Source organism: Staurois parvus, unplaced genomic scaffold, assembly GCF_062004578.1.
Source record: "Staurois parvus isolate SC_StPar_1 unplaced genomic scaffold, SC_StPar_1.0 ptg000031l, whole genome shotgun sequence".
Taxonomy (NCBI): Eukaryota; Metazoa; Chordata; class Amphibia; order Anura; family Ranidae; genus Staurois; species Staurois parvus.
The window spans coordinates 18,061,535-18,078,238 of NW_028317827.1; the positions used below are offsets into that span (position 1 = coordinate 18,061,535).

Sequence of the window (16,704 nt, forward strand, 5' to 3'; positions counted from 1 at the left end):
CTCCACAACATCTCCAAAATACGTCCGTTCCTAACCCCGGAAACTACTAAGCAACTCATTCACTCCCTGATCATATCACGACTTGACTACTGTAACTCCCTCCTCACCGGCCTACCTCACTACAGACTATCCCCGCTTCAGTCTATCCCGAATACTGCGGCCAGATTCATCCACCTTACCAACCGCTCCGTATCCGCCACCCCCTCTGCCAATCCCTCCACTGGCTTCCGATTGCCCAATTCAAAATGCTAACACTGACGTACAAAGCTGTCCATAACACTGCCCCAAACTACATCACCGACCTGATATCCAAATACCACCCAAAACATACTCTCCACTCCTCACAAGACCTCCTACTCTCTAATACCCTGGTCTCCTCCTCCCAAGCCCATCTCCAGGACTTCTCCAGGGCTTCCCCCATCCTCTGGAACTCCTTACCCCAATCCATCAGACTATCACCTACTCTCCTCTCCTTTAGGCGCACCCTGAAAACCCACCTCTTCAGGGAAGCCTACCCCGCCCTTAGCTAATTGCCGATCTCCTCCACTCTTCCTACCACTCCATCCCACACAGCTATTCCTCCCGTACCACTATCCCCTCCCTCCTAGATTGTAAGCTCCAAGGAGCAGGGCCCTCGAACCCCTCGTGTATCACATTGTATTGTTATTGTACTGTCTCGTGTATTGTCTCCCATTGTAATGTACAGTGCTGAGCAAACTGTTGGCGCTATATAAATACTGTATAATAATAATAATTTATAATTATTTGTATTTATTTGTGTATTTATTTAATTTTACGTGTATTTATTAATTTTTTATTATTATTATTATTAACACTTTAACCCTAACAAAAAAATCATAATAAATAAATAATAAGAATTAAATAATCTAACCTTAACGCTAAGCCCTTACCCTAACAAAAAAAAAAGAATAATAATAAAAATAAATAAATAAAGCTGAAAAACCTGACAGTAAATGATGCAACAGATAACATTTTTCTCTATTGGCTAATAAAAAATGCCCAAACTTGAAATCACTTAAAAAACATGCAAAAAAAGCGCAAAAAAAAAAGATGCTATGCTCAAGTGGAAAATGCTCTGGGTATTGCATCATGACCAAGGTAGCTCAACTAAACAAATCATGTCAGTGCTGTTAAACTTATTATTATTATTATTATTATTATTATTATTATTATACAGGATTTATATAGTGCCAACAGTTTACTCAGCGCTTTACAATATAAAAAGAAGACAATACAGCAACGATACAGTTCAGTACAAGAGAGTTAGGAGGGCCCTGCCCCTTGGAGCTTACAATCTAAGAAGGAGGGGCTGGTAGTATAAAAGGTAATAACTGTGGGGGGTGAACTGATAGGAGAAATAGAAGATTTGGTAATTAGCTGAAGGCAGCATAGGCTTCCCTGAAGAGAGGTTTTCAGAGATCGCCTAAAAGAAGGCAGAGTAGGCGATAGACTGGGGTAGGGAGTTCCAGAAGATGGGGGAGGCTCTGGGGAAGTCTTGGAAACAAGCATGGGAGGAGGAGACAAGGGAGCTAGAGAGCAGGAAGTCGTGGGAGGAGCGGAGAGTACGGTTTGGGTGATATTTGGAGACAAGATTGGTGATTTAGTTTGGGGCAGAGTTACAGTTAGGTCCATAAATATTGGGACATCGACACAATTCTAACATTTTTGGCTCTATACACCACCACAATGGATTTGAAATGAAACAAACAAGATGTGCTTTAACTGCAGACTGTCAGCTTTAATTTGAGGGTATTTACATCCAAATCAGGTGAACGGTGTAGGAATTACAACAGTTTGCATATGTGCCTCCCACTTTTTAAGGGACCAAAAGTAATGGGACAGAATAATAATCATAAATCAAACTTTCACTTTTTAATACTTGGTTGCAAATCCTTTGCAGTCAATTACAGCCTGAAGTCTGGAACGCATAGACATCACCAGACGCTGGGTTTCATCCCCGGTGATGCTCTGCCAGGCCTCTACTGCAACTGTCTTCAGTTCCTGCTTGTTCTTGGGGCATTTTCCCTTCAGTTTTGTCTTCAGCAAGTGAAATGCATGCTCAATCGGATTCAGGTCAGGTGATTGACTTGGCCATTGCATAACATTCCACTTCTTTCCCTTAAAAAACTCTTTGGTTGCTTTTGCAGTCTGCTTTGGGTCATTGTCCATCTGCACTGTGAAGCGTCCAATAAGTTCTGAAGCATTTGGCTGAATATGAGCAGATAATATTCCCGAAACACTTCAGAATTCATCCTGCTGCTTTTGTCAGCAGTCACATCATCAATAAATACAAGAGAAGCAGTTCCATTGGCAGCCATACATGCCCACGCCATGACACTACCACCACCATGCTTCACTGATGAGGTGGTATGCTTAGGATCATGAGCAGTTCCTTTCCTTCTCCATACTCTTCTCTTCCCATCACTCTGGTACAAGTTGATCTTGGTCTCATCTGTCCATAGGATGTTGTTCCAGAACTGTGAAGGCTTTTTTAGATGTCGTTTGGCAAACTCTAATCTGGCCTTCCTGTTTTTGAGGCTCACCAATGGTTTCCATCTTGTGGTGAACCCTCTGTATTCACTCTGGTGAAGTCTTCTCTTGATTGGTGACTTTGACACACATACACCTACCTCCTGGAGAGTGTTCTTGATCTGGCCAACTGTTGTGAAGGGTGTTTTCTTCACCAGGGAAAGAATTCTTCGGTCATCCACCCAGTTGTTTTCCGTGGTCTTCCGGGTCTTTTGGTGTTGCTGAGCTCACCGGTGCGTTCCTTCTTTTTAAGAATGTTCCAAACAGTTGTTTTGGCCACGCCTAATGTTTTTGCTATCTCTCTGATGGGTTTGTTTTGTTTTTTCAGCCTAATGATGGCTTGCTTCACTGATAGTGACAGCTCTTTGGATCTCATCTTGAGAGTTGACAGCAACAGATTCCAAATGCAAATAGCACACTTGGAATGAACTCTGGACCTTTTATCTGCTCATTGTAATTGGGATAATGAGGGAATAACACACACCTGGCCATGGAACAGCTGAGAAGCCAATTGTCCCATTATTTTTGGTCCCTTAACAAGTGGGAGGCACATATGCAAACTGTTGTAATTCCTACACCGTTCACCTGATTTGGATGTAAATACCCTCAAATTAAAGCTGACAGTCTGCAGTTAAAGCACATCTTGTTCGTTTCATTTCAAATCCATTGTGGTGGTGTATAGAGCCAAAAATGTTAGAATTGTGTTGATGTCCCAATATTTATGGACCTGACTGTATAAATGGCTTTACATGTTATTGTTAATGTTTTGAATTTTATTCATTGGGCAATGGGAAGCCAGTCGAGGGATTGGCATAGAGGGACAGCAGATATGGAATGGTTGGTAAGGTGGATGAGTCTGGCAGCGGCATTCATGTTAGACTGAAGAGGGGATAGTCTACGATTACGTATGCCAATGAGGAGGGAGTTACAATAGTCAAGGCGAGAGATAACAAGGGAGTGAATAAGTTACTTAGTATTTTCCGAGGTTAAGAACGGGTGTATCTTGGAGATGTTGCGGAGGTGAAGTCTACAAGATTTGGACAGTGATTGGATTTGGGGCTGAAAGGACAGATGGGAGTCTAGGATTACACCTAGTACAATGGCATGAGGGGAGGGACTAATGGTTGTATTATTGATCTTGATGGAGAAGTCAGTGGAGGGGGCACGGGCTGGAGGGAATAGTATGAGCTTGGTTTTAGAAAGATTTAGTTTGAGGAAGTTGAGTGACATCCATGCTGATATGTCACTTAGTAGGTTAGTAATGCGAGAGGAGACTGAAGGCATGAGGTGAGGAGTAGAAAGATAGATTTGTGTGTCATCAGCATAGATATGGTACTTAAAGCCATGGGAGTTTATCAAGTGACCAAGGGAGGAGGTGTAGATGGAGAAGAGAAAGGGTCCAAGGACAGAACCTTGAGGGACCCCAACAGAAAGAAGAAGTGGAGAGGAGGAGGCAGAGTTATAGGTAACGCTAAAGGAGCGCCACAATAGGTAGGAGGAGAACCAGGAGAGAGCAGAGTCTCGGAGGCCAAGAGAGGAGGTTTTTGAGGAGGAGGGGATGGTCAACAGTATCAAAAGCCACAGAAAGGTCAAGTAGTAAGAGTATGGAGTACTGGCCATTGGTTTTAGCAGTTAGTAAATCATTAGTGAGCTTTAATAGGGTAGATTCAGTGGAGTGTAGTAAGCGAAAGCCAGACTGTAAAGGGTCAAGAAGGTTGTTGTCAGTGTGGTAGGAGCTCAGGCGATTGTAGACTAAGCGTTCTAAGAGTTTAGAGGTAAATGGGAGCAGGGAGATGGGTCTTAAGTTGTTGAGACTGGTGGGGTCCAGTGAGGGCTATTTAAGTATGGGAGTGATCTATGCATGCTTTAGAGTGGAGGGGAAGGCACCGTTACAGAGGGAGAGATTGAAGATGTGAGTGAGGGAGCATAGGACGGAAGAACAGGGGACCGGATCCAGGGGGAAGGTGGTGAGATGGGCTTCTGAGAAAACTTTAGTGACCTCTTCAGTAGTAGCAAGGTCAAAAGAGGAAAGTGTTGAGGTTGTTTTAGTATAAGATATGCTAAGTGGGATAGATGTCAATGTAGTGGAGATGCCCCTATGTATTGCATCAATCTTGTTTTTGAAATGATTGGCAATCTCGTAAGTAGTGAGTGATTTTACTGGGTGGAGGTGTCGAAAATAGAAAGTTAAAAGTAGAGAAGAGACGAGGAGGGCTGGATGACAAGGTATTAATAAGAGTGACAAAGTAGGCTTGTTTGGCAGTATGGAGGGAGGAATTGTATTTTAAGAAAGCAGATTTATAGAGGGTGAATGCTTGCTGGGATTTAGTTTTAGACCAGTCGCTCCAGTGCACGACTATGTCTCTTAAGATTTCTAGTGTTGTCAGTCTGCCAAGGTTGTAATGGTCGGGCCTGAAACTTCCTGTAGTTAGAGGAGCAAGTGAGTCTAGTGTGGATGAAAGCGAAGTGTTGTAGATAGAAGTGGCCAGGTCAGGGCAAGACGGGAGATATTCTGTCATAGAGGCGGTCAGTTGCAGAGTGGAAAAGAGAAGGGTTAAAGTTGTGAAGGTTTCTGCAGGTAATTGTTTGCTGCTTGGAGGGATAGGTGTTTGAAGATGAGGACACTGTGAAGGTGATGAGACTGTGATCAGAGAGAGGAAAGGGGGTGTTTGTGAGGTTGTAGGGAGCGCAAAGATGGGAGAAAACAAGGTCTAATGTATTCCTATCAGAGTGAGTGGAGGACTGTGCCCATTGTGTTAAGGCAAAAGATGCAGTTGAGTTGAAGAGTTGAGATGTAGCTTGGTTGTTCACATTAATTGGGAGGTAAAATCTCCAAGAATGATAGTGGGTCTTTCAGAGGAAAGAAAGTAGGGTAGCCAAGCAGAGAAGTAATCAAGAAAGAGTAACACCGGTCCAGGAGGCCAATAGATCACTGCAATCTTCAGAGAAATGGGAGAAAATAGCAGAATGCACTGAGTCTCAAAAGAAGAGAAGGATAGAGATGGCGTTGTAGGGAGGACTTGAAAGGTGATCAGTGGGGAGAGAAGCAAACCAACTCCAGCTCATTTCTGTGCACTTATAGACTGTCATCAATAAAATATACAATACATATACACATTATATACACATTTTATATATACAAATAAAATATATAGGATATCCTCAATAAAAAATCAATAATTAATTCATTTAGGTGTTAGTCACAAGACCAAGTTTTGCTACGAATTCCAGTCCTACACTCTCTAAACCCATTCAGTTACTAAACAATAGGATTATTTTAGTATATACACTATATTGCCGTAAGTATTGGGACACCCCTCCAAATCATTGGATTCAGGTGTTACAATCACCTCCATGGCCATAGGAGTATAAAATCAAGCACCTTGGCATGCAGACTGCTTCTACAGACATTTGTGAAACCGTAATAGGTTGCCACCTGTGCAATAAATCCATCCGTAAAATTTGCTTGCTACTAAATATTCCACGCTCAACTGTTAGTGGTATTATAAGAAAGTGGAAGCAACTGGGAACAACAGCAACTCAGCCGCAAAGTGGTAGGCCACGTAAAATGACAGAGGGGGGTCAGCGCATGCTGACGAGCACAGTGCGCAGAAGTCGCCAACTGTCTGCAGAGTCAATAGCTAAAGACCTCCAAACTTCGTGTAGCCTTCAGATTAGCACAACAGCAGTGCGTAGAGATCTTCATGGAATGGGTTTCCATGGTTGAGCAGTTGCATCCAAGCCTTACATCACCAAGTACAATGCAAATCATCAGATGCAGTGGTGTAAAGCACATTGCCACTGGACTCTAGAGCAGTGGAGACGTAATCCCTGGAGTGGCCAATCACACTTCTCTATCTGGCAATCCGATGGACATGTCTGGGTTTGGCAGTTGCCAGGAGAACGGTACTTGTCTGACTGCATTGTGCCCAGGGTACTGTTTGGTGGAGGGGGGATTATGGTGTGGGGTTGTTTTTCAGGGGTTGGGCTTGGCCCCTTAGTTCCAGTGAAGGGAACTCTTAAGGCGTCAGCATACCAAGACATTTTGGACAATTTCATGCTCCCAATTTTGTGTGAAGAGTTTGGGAATGGTCCCTTCCTGTTCCAACATGACTGTGCAGAAGTGCACAAAGCAAGGTCCATAAAGACATGGATGAGTGAGTTTGGGGTGGAGGCACGTGACTGGCCTCAAACCGATACAACACCTTTGGGATGAATTAGAGCGGAGACTGCGATCCAGGCCTTCTCGTCTGACATCAGTGCCTGACCTCACAAATGCACTTTTGGGAGAATGGTGAAACATTCCCATAGACACACTCCTTAACCCTGTGGACAGCCTTCCCAGAAGAGTTGAAGCTGTTATAGCTGCAAAGGGTGGGCCAACTCAATATTGAACCCTATGGACTAAGAGTGGGATGCCATTCAAGTTCATGTGTGTGGAAAGGCAGGCATCTCAATACTTTTGACAATATAGTGTATTTCTCCGTTAAGGTAAAACTGCAAAACTAATCACAAGAAAAATTATACAATTGATCAGCTCCAGCAACTCCTTTCATTTCAGCAGACTCACTCAACTAAATCTTCCATGCAGGGTTACTAAGTGGTGGTACCTTTACCTTGCTGTGAGCACTGCACCACCTACTGTCATTCTAAAATATCTACAAAAGTTGATTTATGTGCTAGTGGGAAGAAAAAAAGAGAAATATTCAATGCAGTCAATGCTGAATGCCAATATCAAGGAAAATGCATGTACTTACACTTGTTGCATTTAAAGCAGAACTAAATTGTTATTATTATTACACAGTATTTAAATAGCGCCAAAACGTTTGCTCAGCGCTGTACATTGTAGTGGGGGACAGCACATGAGACAATACAGTAACAATACAATACACGAGGGCCCTGCTCTTTGGAACTTACAATCTAGGAGGGAGGGGATAGTGGTACAGGAAGAAGTGGCTGTGGGGGATGGAGTGGTAGGAGGAGGGGTGAGGACGGGGTAGGCTTCCCTGAAGAGATGGGTTTTCATGGTGCGCCTAAAGGTGAGGATGGTAGGTGAGAGTCTGATGGATTGGGGTAGTGAGTTCCAGAGGATGGCGGAAGTCCTGGAGAAGTCCTGGAGTCGGGCATGGGAGGAGGAGACTAGGGAGCTAGAGAGTAGGAGGTCTTGTGAGGAGCAAAGAGTACGTGTTGGGTGGTATTTGGATATCAGGTCGGTGAGGTAGTTTGGGGCAGTATTATGGATAGCTTTGTACGTCAGTGTTAGTAGTTTGAATTTTATGTGTTGGGCAATCGGAAGTCAGTGGAGGGAATGGCAGAGGGGGGTGGCAGATACGGAGCGGTTGGTAAGGTGGATGAGTCTGCCTGCTGAGTTCAGGATAGACTGAAGCGGGGATAGCCTGTGACGAGGTAAGCTGGTGAGGAGGGAGTTGCAGTAGTCGAGTCGTGAGATAATAAGGGAGTGAATGAGTTGTTTAGTAGTTTCTGGGGTTAGGAACAAACATATTTTGGAGATGTTGCGGAGGTGGAGCCTGCATGAATTTGCCAGCAATTGGACATGGGGTAGGAAGGACAGGTTTGAGTCTAGAGTGACACCTAGGACTTTGGCTTGTGGGGTGGGACTGATGGTGGCGTTATTGGTCATGATGGAGAGGATGGGGGGGGGGCGCGGGCTGGGGGGAAAACTAGGAGCTTGGTTTCTGCAATATGTACCTCTGATTCAACAGTGTGATGCCTGTGAGGTCCCTCACCAACACCATCATCTCCTTGTTTTGTTTTTTTTTGGGTGCCAATTTTTGGTTGTTATGATTAGCCAGTGTGGAATGATGTCACTCCTGCACATGTGCAGCTCAGTGTACATTCTGCAGATGACTGTGAACATGCAGGTAGGTTTATTTTGTTGCAGAAGAGACATAGCAAATCTCATCTGCAATAAAGAGCTGCTGGCTCAGTTTTTTTTTAGACCTTAATTACACTTCAAAACCCAATGTCAGGGAACAATGAAAGGAAATATACTTACCAGATCCTCCACTCCTCCCTGCACCTTCTGTATTGTGAGCATAACCCAGTGAACAATGTAAAAGGGGATCCCTATCAACTCGGGCACACTGCTTTGGATAGCTGTGCACAGCACAGCCATCCAAAGCAGTGTGCTTACAGTGAAGCACACTGACACGGCCCCCTAGTAAAACACACCCAGCACACAGTTAACCCTTTGATCACCTCAGATGTTAACCCCTTTCTGCCCAGTGCCATTAGTGCAGTGTCAGTACTTTTTTTTTAGCACTGATCACTGTATTGGTGTCCCTGGGGATGTCAGTGACACCAAGTCAGTTTTCCCCCCAGTGTCAGAATGCCTGCCATAGTCCCGCAGTCCTCCTATAAACACTGTTTACTTTTCATTAATCTCTTCTCTTTATGTACAAGGGTGAATGGAAAAGTTCTTAGCCTCATCACCAGAGGGCAGAACGATCCACATCATTTTGAATAGGCAAGGTCAGTAATATGTCCGTTGCACATGTGCTTTTATTGTGATACTTGTGTTAAGCTGCTTTCACACTGCTCTGTATTAAAACCGCATATGCGTTTTTGCCATGTTGCAATAAATTTAATGCAATGTATGATGTGTTTTTGCTGCGTTTGCGTTTTGTTTTCCCCATATCCCTGCCCATTTTCTAATATGATTTTCATGCAATTTCCAGTGTGGCATGTTTGTGATTTAGATGCAACTTTAATACGGCATTAGAAGTTGCATTCGCATAGATAAGAAGCATTCCTATGCAACTTTGATTGATGAGTGTTGTTTTCTAACTCCACCTCTCCTCCCCAGCCATCCTTGTTACCTTAGGCTAGGTTCACACTGAAGCGGATTTGATCCTTCCTTCGATCGATCAAGCCTTCCTTCAATCAATCGATCATTTGATCAAAGTAAGGGATGAAAAACTGACTGAAGGAAGGATCGATCGAATGAAGAATAGACTGATCAAAGGAAGGGTCAGTTGATCGAAGGAAAAGTTGATCGATCTATCAATCGAAGGAAGGATCCAAGGAAGGGTCTATAATCATAACTGTATCAAAAGCAATGAGTGCAGAATGACCAGGGAGGAGAGGTGATGGTTATAAAAAAAACTTTCATCCATCAAAGTTGCATAGGAATGCTTCTATGCTGATGCGACTTCTGTGAGAAAACATAGAAGGCTATGGGGCTAAAATTGCACTGAAAATCTCCTAAAAACCTTTTCCTAAATTGCACTGCGCTGAGTCACATTAATTAGTAGGGCATCACTGAATATAATGTGATTTCCCTTGTCATGCGATTCTGTGAACCTGGACTTAGGCACTCTGTGCTATGTTTTTGATGCGGTTTCAATTCATTTCAATGGAGGGATGAATTTTTGGTGCATTTTTTTTACTGGACCAAAACAGCATGCACCAAAAATGCAGCACGCAGGACTTTGGAAAATGCAACACACCTGCAACTGAAAAGTGTGAAGAGTTACATAGGATTTAGTGATCATGCGTTTTTTCTTCTGCTTTTATAACACAAAAACAGAAGAACGGATCAGTGTGAAAGCAGCCTTATTTACACATCAAATCTGCCGATAAAGTTTGCAGAATCAGCTTGAAAATGGACTAGTAGGCAAGTCAGATGATGTCTTTAAATGCACACCTTGCTGACCAGCAGTCAAAAGCCAAAAATGCTTTTTCAAAAATGTGGTGGGTAGGTTGTGTTCCTGCAGTGGCATAAATACCACACATCATAATGAAACCAAGAAAACGGACAATTTACTGACTTTCCCTATTCAAAATGATGTGGATTGTCCTGCTCTCTGGTGATGAGACTAAACTTTTCTATCCACCCTCATACAGTATATGGATGATGGTACTGCATTTATTTTAATTAAAAACTAAATCAAAGTACCTTTTTCACAATCGATATCCAGCTCTTTCCCAGCCTGTCTGTGTCCCTGTTAGTGAGATTCACCCTCTCTATTGTCCTATTTACCATTATCACCAGGATTGGAAGTGAGAGAGATTTCTAGATTTTGGGTTGTCACCAGAACAGGAATCTTTTACCAGTGGAAATCTTTCAATGGGGACACTAGTTCTGGTGACACCCAGGATTCCCTCACTTTGGAGGGATTTCCTGTCACTTCCCTTTGTGGCTATGGGACAGGAAGTGAAGGGAAACCTCCCAATATGGCACAGATGGCAAAAAAATCTGACAGAGGTTATCACCGTTCCTTACTCTATCCAAAATTTGAAAAAAAAAAAAAGTTTTGCCTTACCCACCGGTTTACCCACATCAAGCCCGACTTTGAAATCTTGTGACTTACAGTGAAGTCACACAATTTCAAAGTCGGGGGACATGATGATTTCAGGTGCGATTTGCAAGACATCTGACACAGATGTCTATGCAAATCGCACCAAAAGTAGTGTATGTACCATTTTAGAAATCGGTGCGGCTCCGACCAAGTCAGAACCGCACCAATATGAGCGCTCTAATAGAGAACAATAGGGTGCGACTTGGCATGCGATTTACAAGTCGCATAGCATGCAAATCACATGCCAAGTCGCACCCGATGTGACCGGGGACTTAAGTTCTACTTTAAACTACAAAAAACTCTGGGGGTTTAATACTACTTTAAATGCATGGGGGGGCTGATACTTCTTGGTAGAATTAGGTTCACTAGTGCTGCTGCTTGATGCAGTGCGTTTTTGTAGTGTGAGTTTGCAAGTTTCTTTTTATGTTTTTCATGTAGATTTGTTTTTTTTTTTGTAGGAGAAGGAAACTGGATTTTGTCCACTTGAGCACCAGAAGATTGTCCCCCTTTGTGACCAGGCCATTTTTGCTGTTCAGCACTGCGCTACTTTAACTGGTAATTGCACAGTCATGCAATGCCATACACAAATTACATTTTAATAATTTTTTCCCCAATAATAGAGCTTTCTTTTGGTGGTATTGATCACCCCTGGGTTTTTTATCTTTTGTGATATAAACAAAAAAATACCAAACATTTAAAAAAAAAAATTTTTTACTTTCTGCTATAAAACATATCCATTAAAAAAATAAAGAAATCAAATTTCTTCATAAATGTATTTGGCTACGTCTTTGGTAAAAAAAAAAAATCCCAATGAGTGTATATTGATTGGTTTGCATGAAAGTTATAGCTCCTACAGACTATGGTATATACAGTATACCGGATTTTTTTTCTCTCATACTACTAATGGCGGTGACTAGTGACTTATAATGGGCCTGCGATGGCACTGACTGACTGTAGGGGGAATTGACTAACTGCCATTGACATCGACAGTGACATTAATACAGTGATCAGTGATACACTGTCACTGTACTAAGGCCACTGGCTAGGAAGGGGTTAACATCTACAGCGATCAGTAGGTTAAATGCATGCCTAACTACCTGCAATGTGTGTAAAGTGTGCTGCTTTTACTAATAGATCTCTACGTTTCTTATCCTTGCTTTTCAGGGAGAAGAAACAGAGAAATTGTTCCCTCTGCATGGAGCTCTGTGTTGAATGTCAACACAGAGCTCTGAGCTGTGATTGTACACAGCTGATCAGCAGGTCCTGGCTGTGAGTCATTGACTGGGACTTGCTGACAGGCTCCTGCTGTGTACAATCACAGTGCAAGTAGGCACATGCACGTCCAAAACCCAGAAACAGGCAGTGACGTATACGGATATGTCGATCTACCTGTGCGGAATGTCCATCTGCAGTATATTGCAGGCGGATGATACACAAAACTCTACTAAAAGCAGACTTAGGCTCAATTCACACCTATGCAGTTTGCTTTTTCTCCATTTTGCAGTGTTTTTCGCACTTCGTGTTGCATTTTTCTACATGCGTTTTTGACACATTTTTGATGCGTGTTTACCACATTTTATGTTTTGCTCAGTATTTTTTTTTTTTTTGTTAAACTGGAATTTTTTTTGTTGCTGGGCAGAATAAAAAATGCAAAATGTGGCAAAAATGCACTACCATGCATTTCAGCAGCTTCTCCATTGAACTCTATTGTAGCAAAAATGTTGCTTTTTGCTTTTAAAAAAAGTCCCTGACCCTTTCCAAAAAAGCAGCGGCTCAAAAAAAGCGTAGATGTGAACATGTCCCATAGTAAACCATGTTAAATGGACTGTAGTGCGTTTCTGCAAAAAGCACTAAAAAATGCATTGATGTGAATGGAGCCTAAGAACACGCCTACATGCTCTTTCCATGTGTGCCCAAGGATATCTATGGGGACCAAAAAAAAGGCATTGCACTGCACCAAAAGAATTTTTTAAAAATGCATTGAACTGATGTGTACGGGCACCATAGAGAATAATGTGATTTCCTCTGTCATGCAGCGCAGCGCGACAGAAAACGCAGGAAAGAACATGCAAATGTGAACAGGGGCTAAGCCTCCATTCATACCTATGTGTGTGTCGGGCCAAAAAAGTGCAAAAATGAGGCGCGTTTGCCAAGCGCTAGGTGTGATTGGGGGCTAAGATGAATGATCTGATGTGCCCCTAGTTTATGTATATACAGCACAGTGGCTAAATGGTTAGCACTTCCACCTGGCAGTACTAGGATCGTCGGTTCGAATCCCAACCACGGTGCCACCTGCCTGGAGTTTGCATGTTCTCTCTGTGCCTGTATGGGTTTTCTCCAGGTACTCCAGTTTCCTCCCACATTCCAAATACATGCTGGGAGGTGAATTGGCTCCTGTCTAAATTGGCCCTAGTATGTGTATGTATGGATGTAAGTTAGGGACCTTAGATTGTACACCCCTTGAGGGTTAGGGACTGATGTGAATGTACAATATATATGTAAAGCACTGTGTAAATTGACGGTGCTATATACAGTCAGGTCCATAAATATTGGGACATGGACACAATTCTATCATTTTTGGCTCTATACACCACCACAATAGATTTGAAATGAAACAAACAAGATGTTCTTTAACAGCAACAGATTCCAAATGCAAATAGCACACTTGAAATGAACTCTGGACCTTTTATCTGCTCATTGTAATTGGGATGAGGTAATAACACACACCTGGCCATGGAACAGCTGAGAAGCCATTTGTCCCATTACTTTTGGTCCCTTAACAAGTGGGAGGCACATATGCAAACTGTTGTAATTCCTACACCGTTCACCTGATTTGGATGTAAATACCCTCAAATTAAAGCTGACAGTCTGCAGTTAAAGCACATCTTGTTCGTTTCATTTCAAATCCATTGTGGTGGTGTAAAGAGCCAAAAATGTTGGAATTGTGTCGATGTCCCAATATTTATGGACCTGACTGTAAGTACCTGAAATAAATAAAAATAAAAAATATAGACCGGCAGTGCTGCTTCCGGGTGCCAACAATGCTGGAGAGTCAGCCATTTGCAAAGCAGCTGAAGAGTGTTGTCAGCCCCCTCAAGACATTGGGTGGTATTCAATGAAAAGGTATGCTCCGGCACGATATTAGGTAAGCTGATGTCATGAACAGTCTATTCCCAGGTTCACACCTAAGTATTTTCTGCACCATTTTGCAGAAACGCAGTACAATCCATTTAACATGATTTCCTATGGGACATGTTCATACCTGTGCATTTTCACCCCGTGCGTTTTTTGGAAAGGGTCAGGGCCAGTTCACACTACATGCATTTTAGTTGCTTTTTTTCTGCATCCAAAAAGCACAGAAAGTAGATTGTATGGTTGTCGATGTCATAGTTCACATCAATGCTTGTAGTTCCAGTGCGTTCCAATTGCAGAACAAAAAGTAGAACAGGCTGTATTTTTCCTGCACAGAACTGTACGGGAACACGGTAAAACGCATCAAAAATGCACCGGAACTCACCAAAAACGCACGTCCCTATTTAAATTGAAGAAAAAGAGAGGGGAAACAATGAACTGTAACACATCAAAAACACACCAGAATGCGTCAAAAATACACCCGGAACGCATCTGGACTGCGTTTCCATAGTGTGCACCAGCCCTCAGGGACTTTTTTTAACACAAAAAGTTGCGTTTTTTGGTTCTATAGACTTCAATGGAAACGCTGCTGAAAATCATTGATTTTGCTGCAATTCTGATGCGTTTTACGGGCTGGTTCACACTATAGAAACGCAGTCCAGATGCATTCTGGATGTGTTTTTGCATGCACATTTTTGATGTTTTTGGCACTTTCCAGTGTGTTTTTGAGGCGTACCTGTTCGATTTGTAAGCATTGCAGTTAATTTTTCCCCTTTTTTCTTCAATTCAAATAGGGACATGTGAGTTCCAACACGTTTTTGATGCGTTTTACTGCGTTCCAGTACAGTTCTGTGGAGGAAAAATGCAGCCAGTTCCACTTTTTTTTCTGCATCCAGAATGCACAGGAACTGCAAGCACTGATGTGAACTATGCCATTGACAACCATGTAACCTACTTTCTGTGCGTTTTGGATGCAGAAAAAAAACACGCAACTGAAACGCATGTAGTGTGAACTGGCCCTAAATCCGCCTAGCAACAAAATTTAAAAACGCATCAAAATGCGACTATAACGATTTCAGAATGCAAAACGCAACGCAGAAACCTGCACAGGTGTGAAGCTAGCCTTTGGTATGATCCTTATTGCGGGAATTCTGCAAAGGATGAGTGTCGATAACTCTCTGCCTCTATAACAAGAACTATTTCGCTGGTAGAAGTCACATGACATCAGGTCACCTATGAAACAGGAGGACAGCGTTCACCATACCACCTCCTCAACGATCACTGCCCCCTAGAGCGACCTAAACGCCTCAATGGCGCATGCGTAAACTCGTAGTCCGTGCTCTGAGCATGCGTATTCTACAATCTACCTCTAGGGTTCCGGTGGGGGGTTGCCGTGGCAACCGAAGCCAACTTCTTCTACCTCCAGATCCCAAACAGGCCGGAGCAACATGTTGTCTGTACTGGACGCTCTGTGGGAGGACCGCGATGTCCGCTTTGATATCTCTCCGCAGTGAGTGCTGTGTCCGGGGAATGTGGGGGGAGCTCCGGGATCACAGAGAACATAGGATGCCGAGCAACTGGAATCTGTGCGGAATGGGGAGGAGGATGTGAGCTGTGTACAGAGGGACCTCACGTGCGGTGTTCTTCCTGGGAGATCCGTCACCTCATCGCAGGACTCTGCTCACACCTCAACACTACATACACAGCACCGGCCTCCTACTAGGACCCTGACATAGATATATACACTACTATCCATCCCACACCGGCCTCCTACCAGGACCCTGACATAGATATATACACACTACTGTCCATCCCACACCGGCCTCCTACTAGGACCCTGACATAGATATATACACACTACTGTCCATCCCACACCGGCCTCCTACTAGGACCCTGACATAGATATATACATACTACTGTCCATCCCACACCGGCCTCCTACTAGGACCCTGACATAGATATATATACACACTACTGTCCATCCCACACCGACCACCTACCAGGACCCTGACATAGATATATACACTACTGTCCATCCCACACCGGCCTCCTACCAGGACCCTGACATAGATATATATACACACTACTGTCCATCCCACACCGGCCTCCTACCAGGACCCTGACATAGATATATACACACTACTGTCCATCCCACACCGACCACCTACCAGGACCCTGACATAGATATATACACTACTGTCCATCCCACACCGGCCTCCTACCAGGACCCTGACATAGATATATATACACACTACTGTCCATCCCACACCGGCCTCCTACCAGGACCCTGACATAGATATATATACACACTACTGTCCATCCCACACCGACCACCTACCAGGACCCTGACATATATATATATATATATATACACACTACTGTCCATCCCACACCGGCCTCCTACCAGGACCCTGACATAGATATATACACACTACTGTCCATCCCACACCGGCCTCCTACCAGGACCCTGACATAGATATATATACACACTACTGGCCTCCTACCAGGACCCTGACCTAGATATATACACACTACTGTCCATCCCACACCGGCCTCCTACCAGGACCCTGACATAGATATATACACACTACTGTCCATCCCACACTGGCCTCCTACCAGGACCCTGACATTATTATTATTATACAGTATTTATAAAGCGCCAATGGTTTGCTCAGCGCTGTACATTACAAAGGGGGACAGA

General features: G+C 43.4%; 1 protein-coding gene and 1 long non-coding RNA gene across 2 annotated transcripts in view; both read left to right on the plus strand.

Annotated features, from left to right (window-relative positions):
* LOC149470836 (uncharacterized) overlaps positions 1-11,642 on the plus strand; it is a 72,744-nt gene extending 61,102 nt beyond the window's left edge. The window contains exons 3-4 of the long non-coding RNA XR_016308009.1: positions 8,974-9,042; positions 11,330-11,642. This is a non-coding gene — a long non-coding RNA (uncharacterized LOC149470836). The remainder of the gene's footprint in view (positions 1-8,973; positions 9,043-11,329) is intronic.
* A 3,660-nt stretch (positions 11,643-15,302) lies between these two features.
* Positions 15,303-16,704, plus strand: part of BBS5 (Bardet-Biedl syndrome 5) — an 81,552-nt gene continuing 80,150 nt past the window's right edge. Inside the window, exon 1 of the mRNA XM_089660442.1 lies at positions 15,303-15,513. Coding sequence (XP_089516568.1) covers positions 15,452-15,513 — 62 coding nt within the window. The 5' untranslated portion in view covers positions 15,303-15,451. The remainder of the gene's footprint in view (positions 15,514-16,704) is intronic.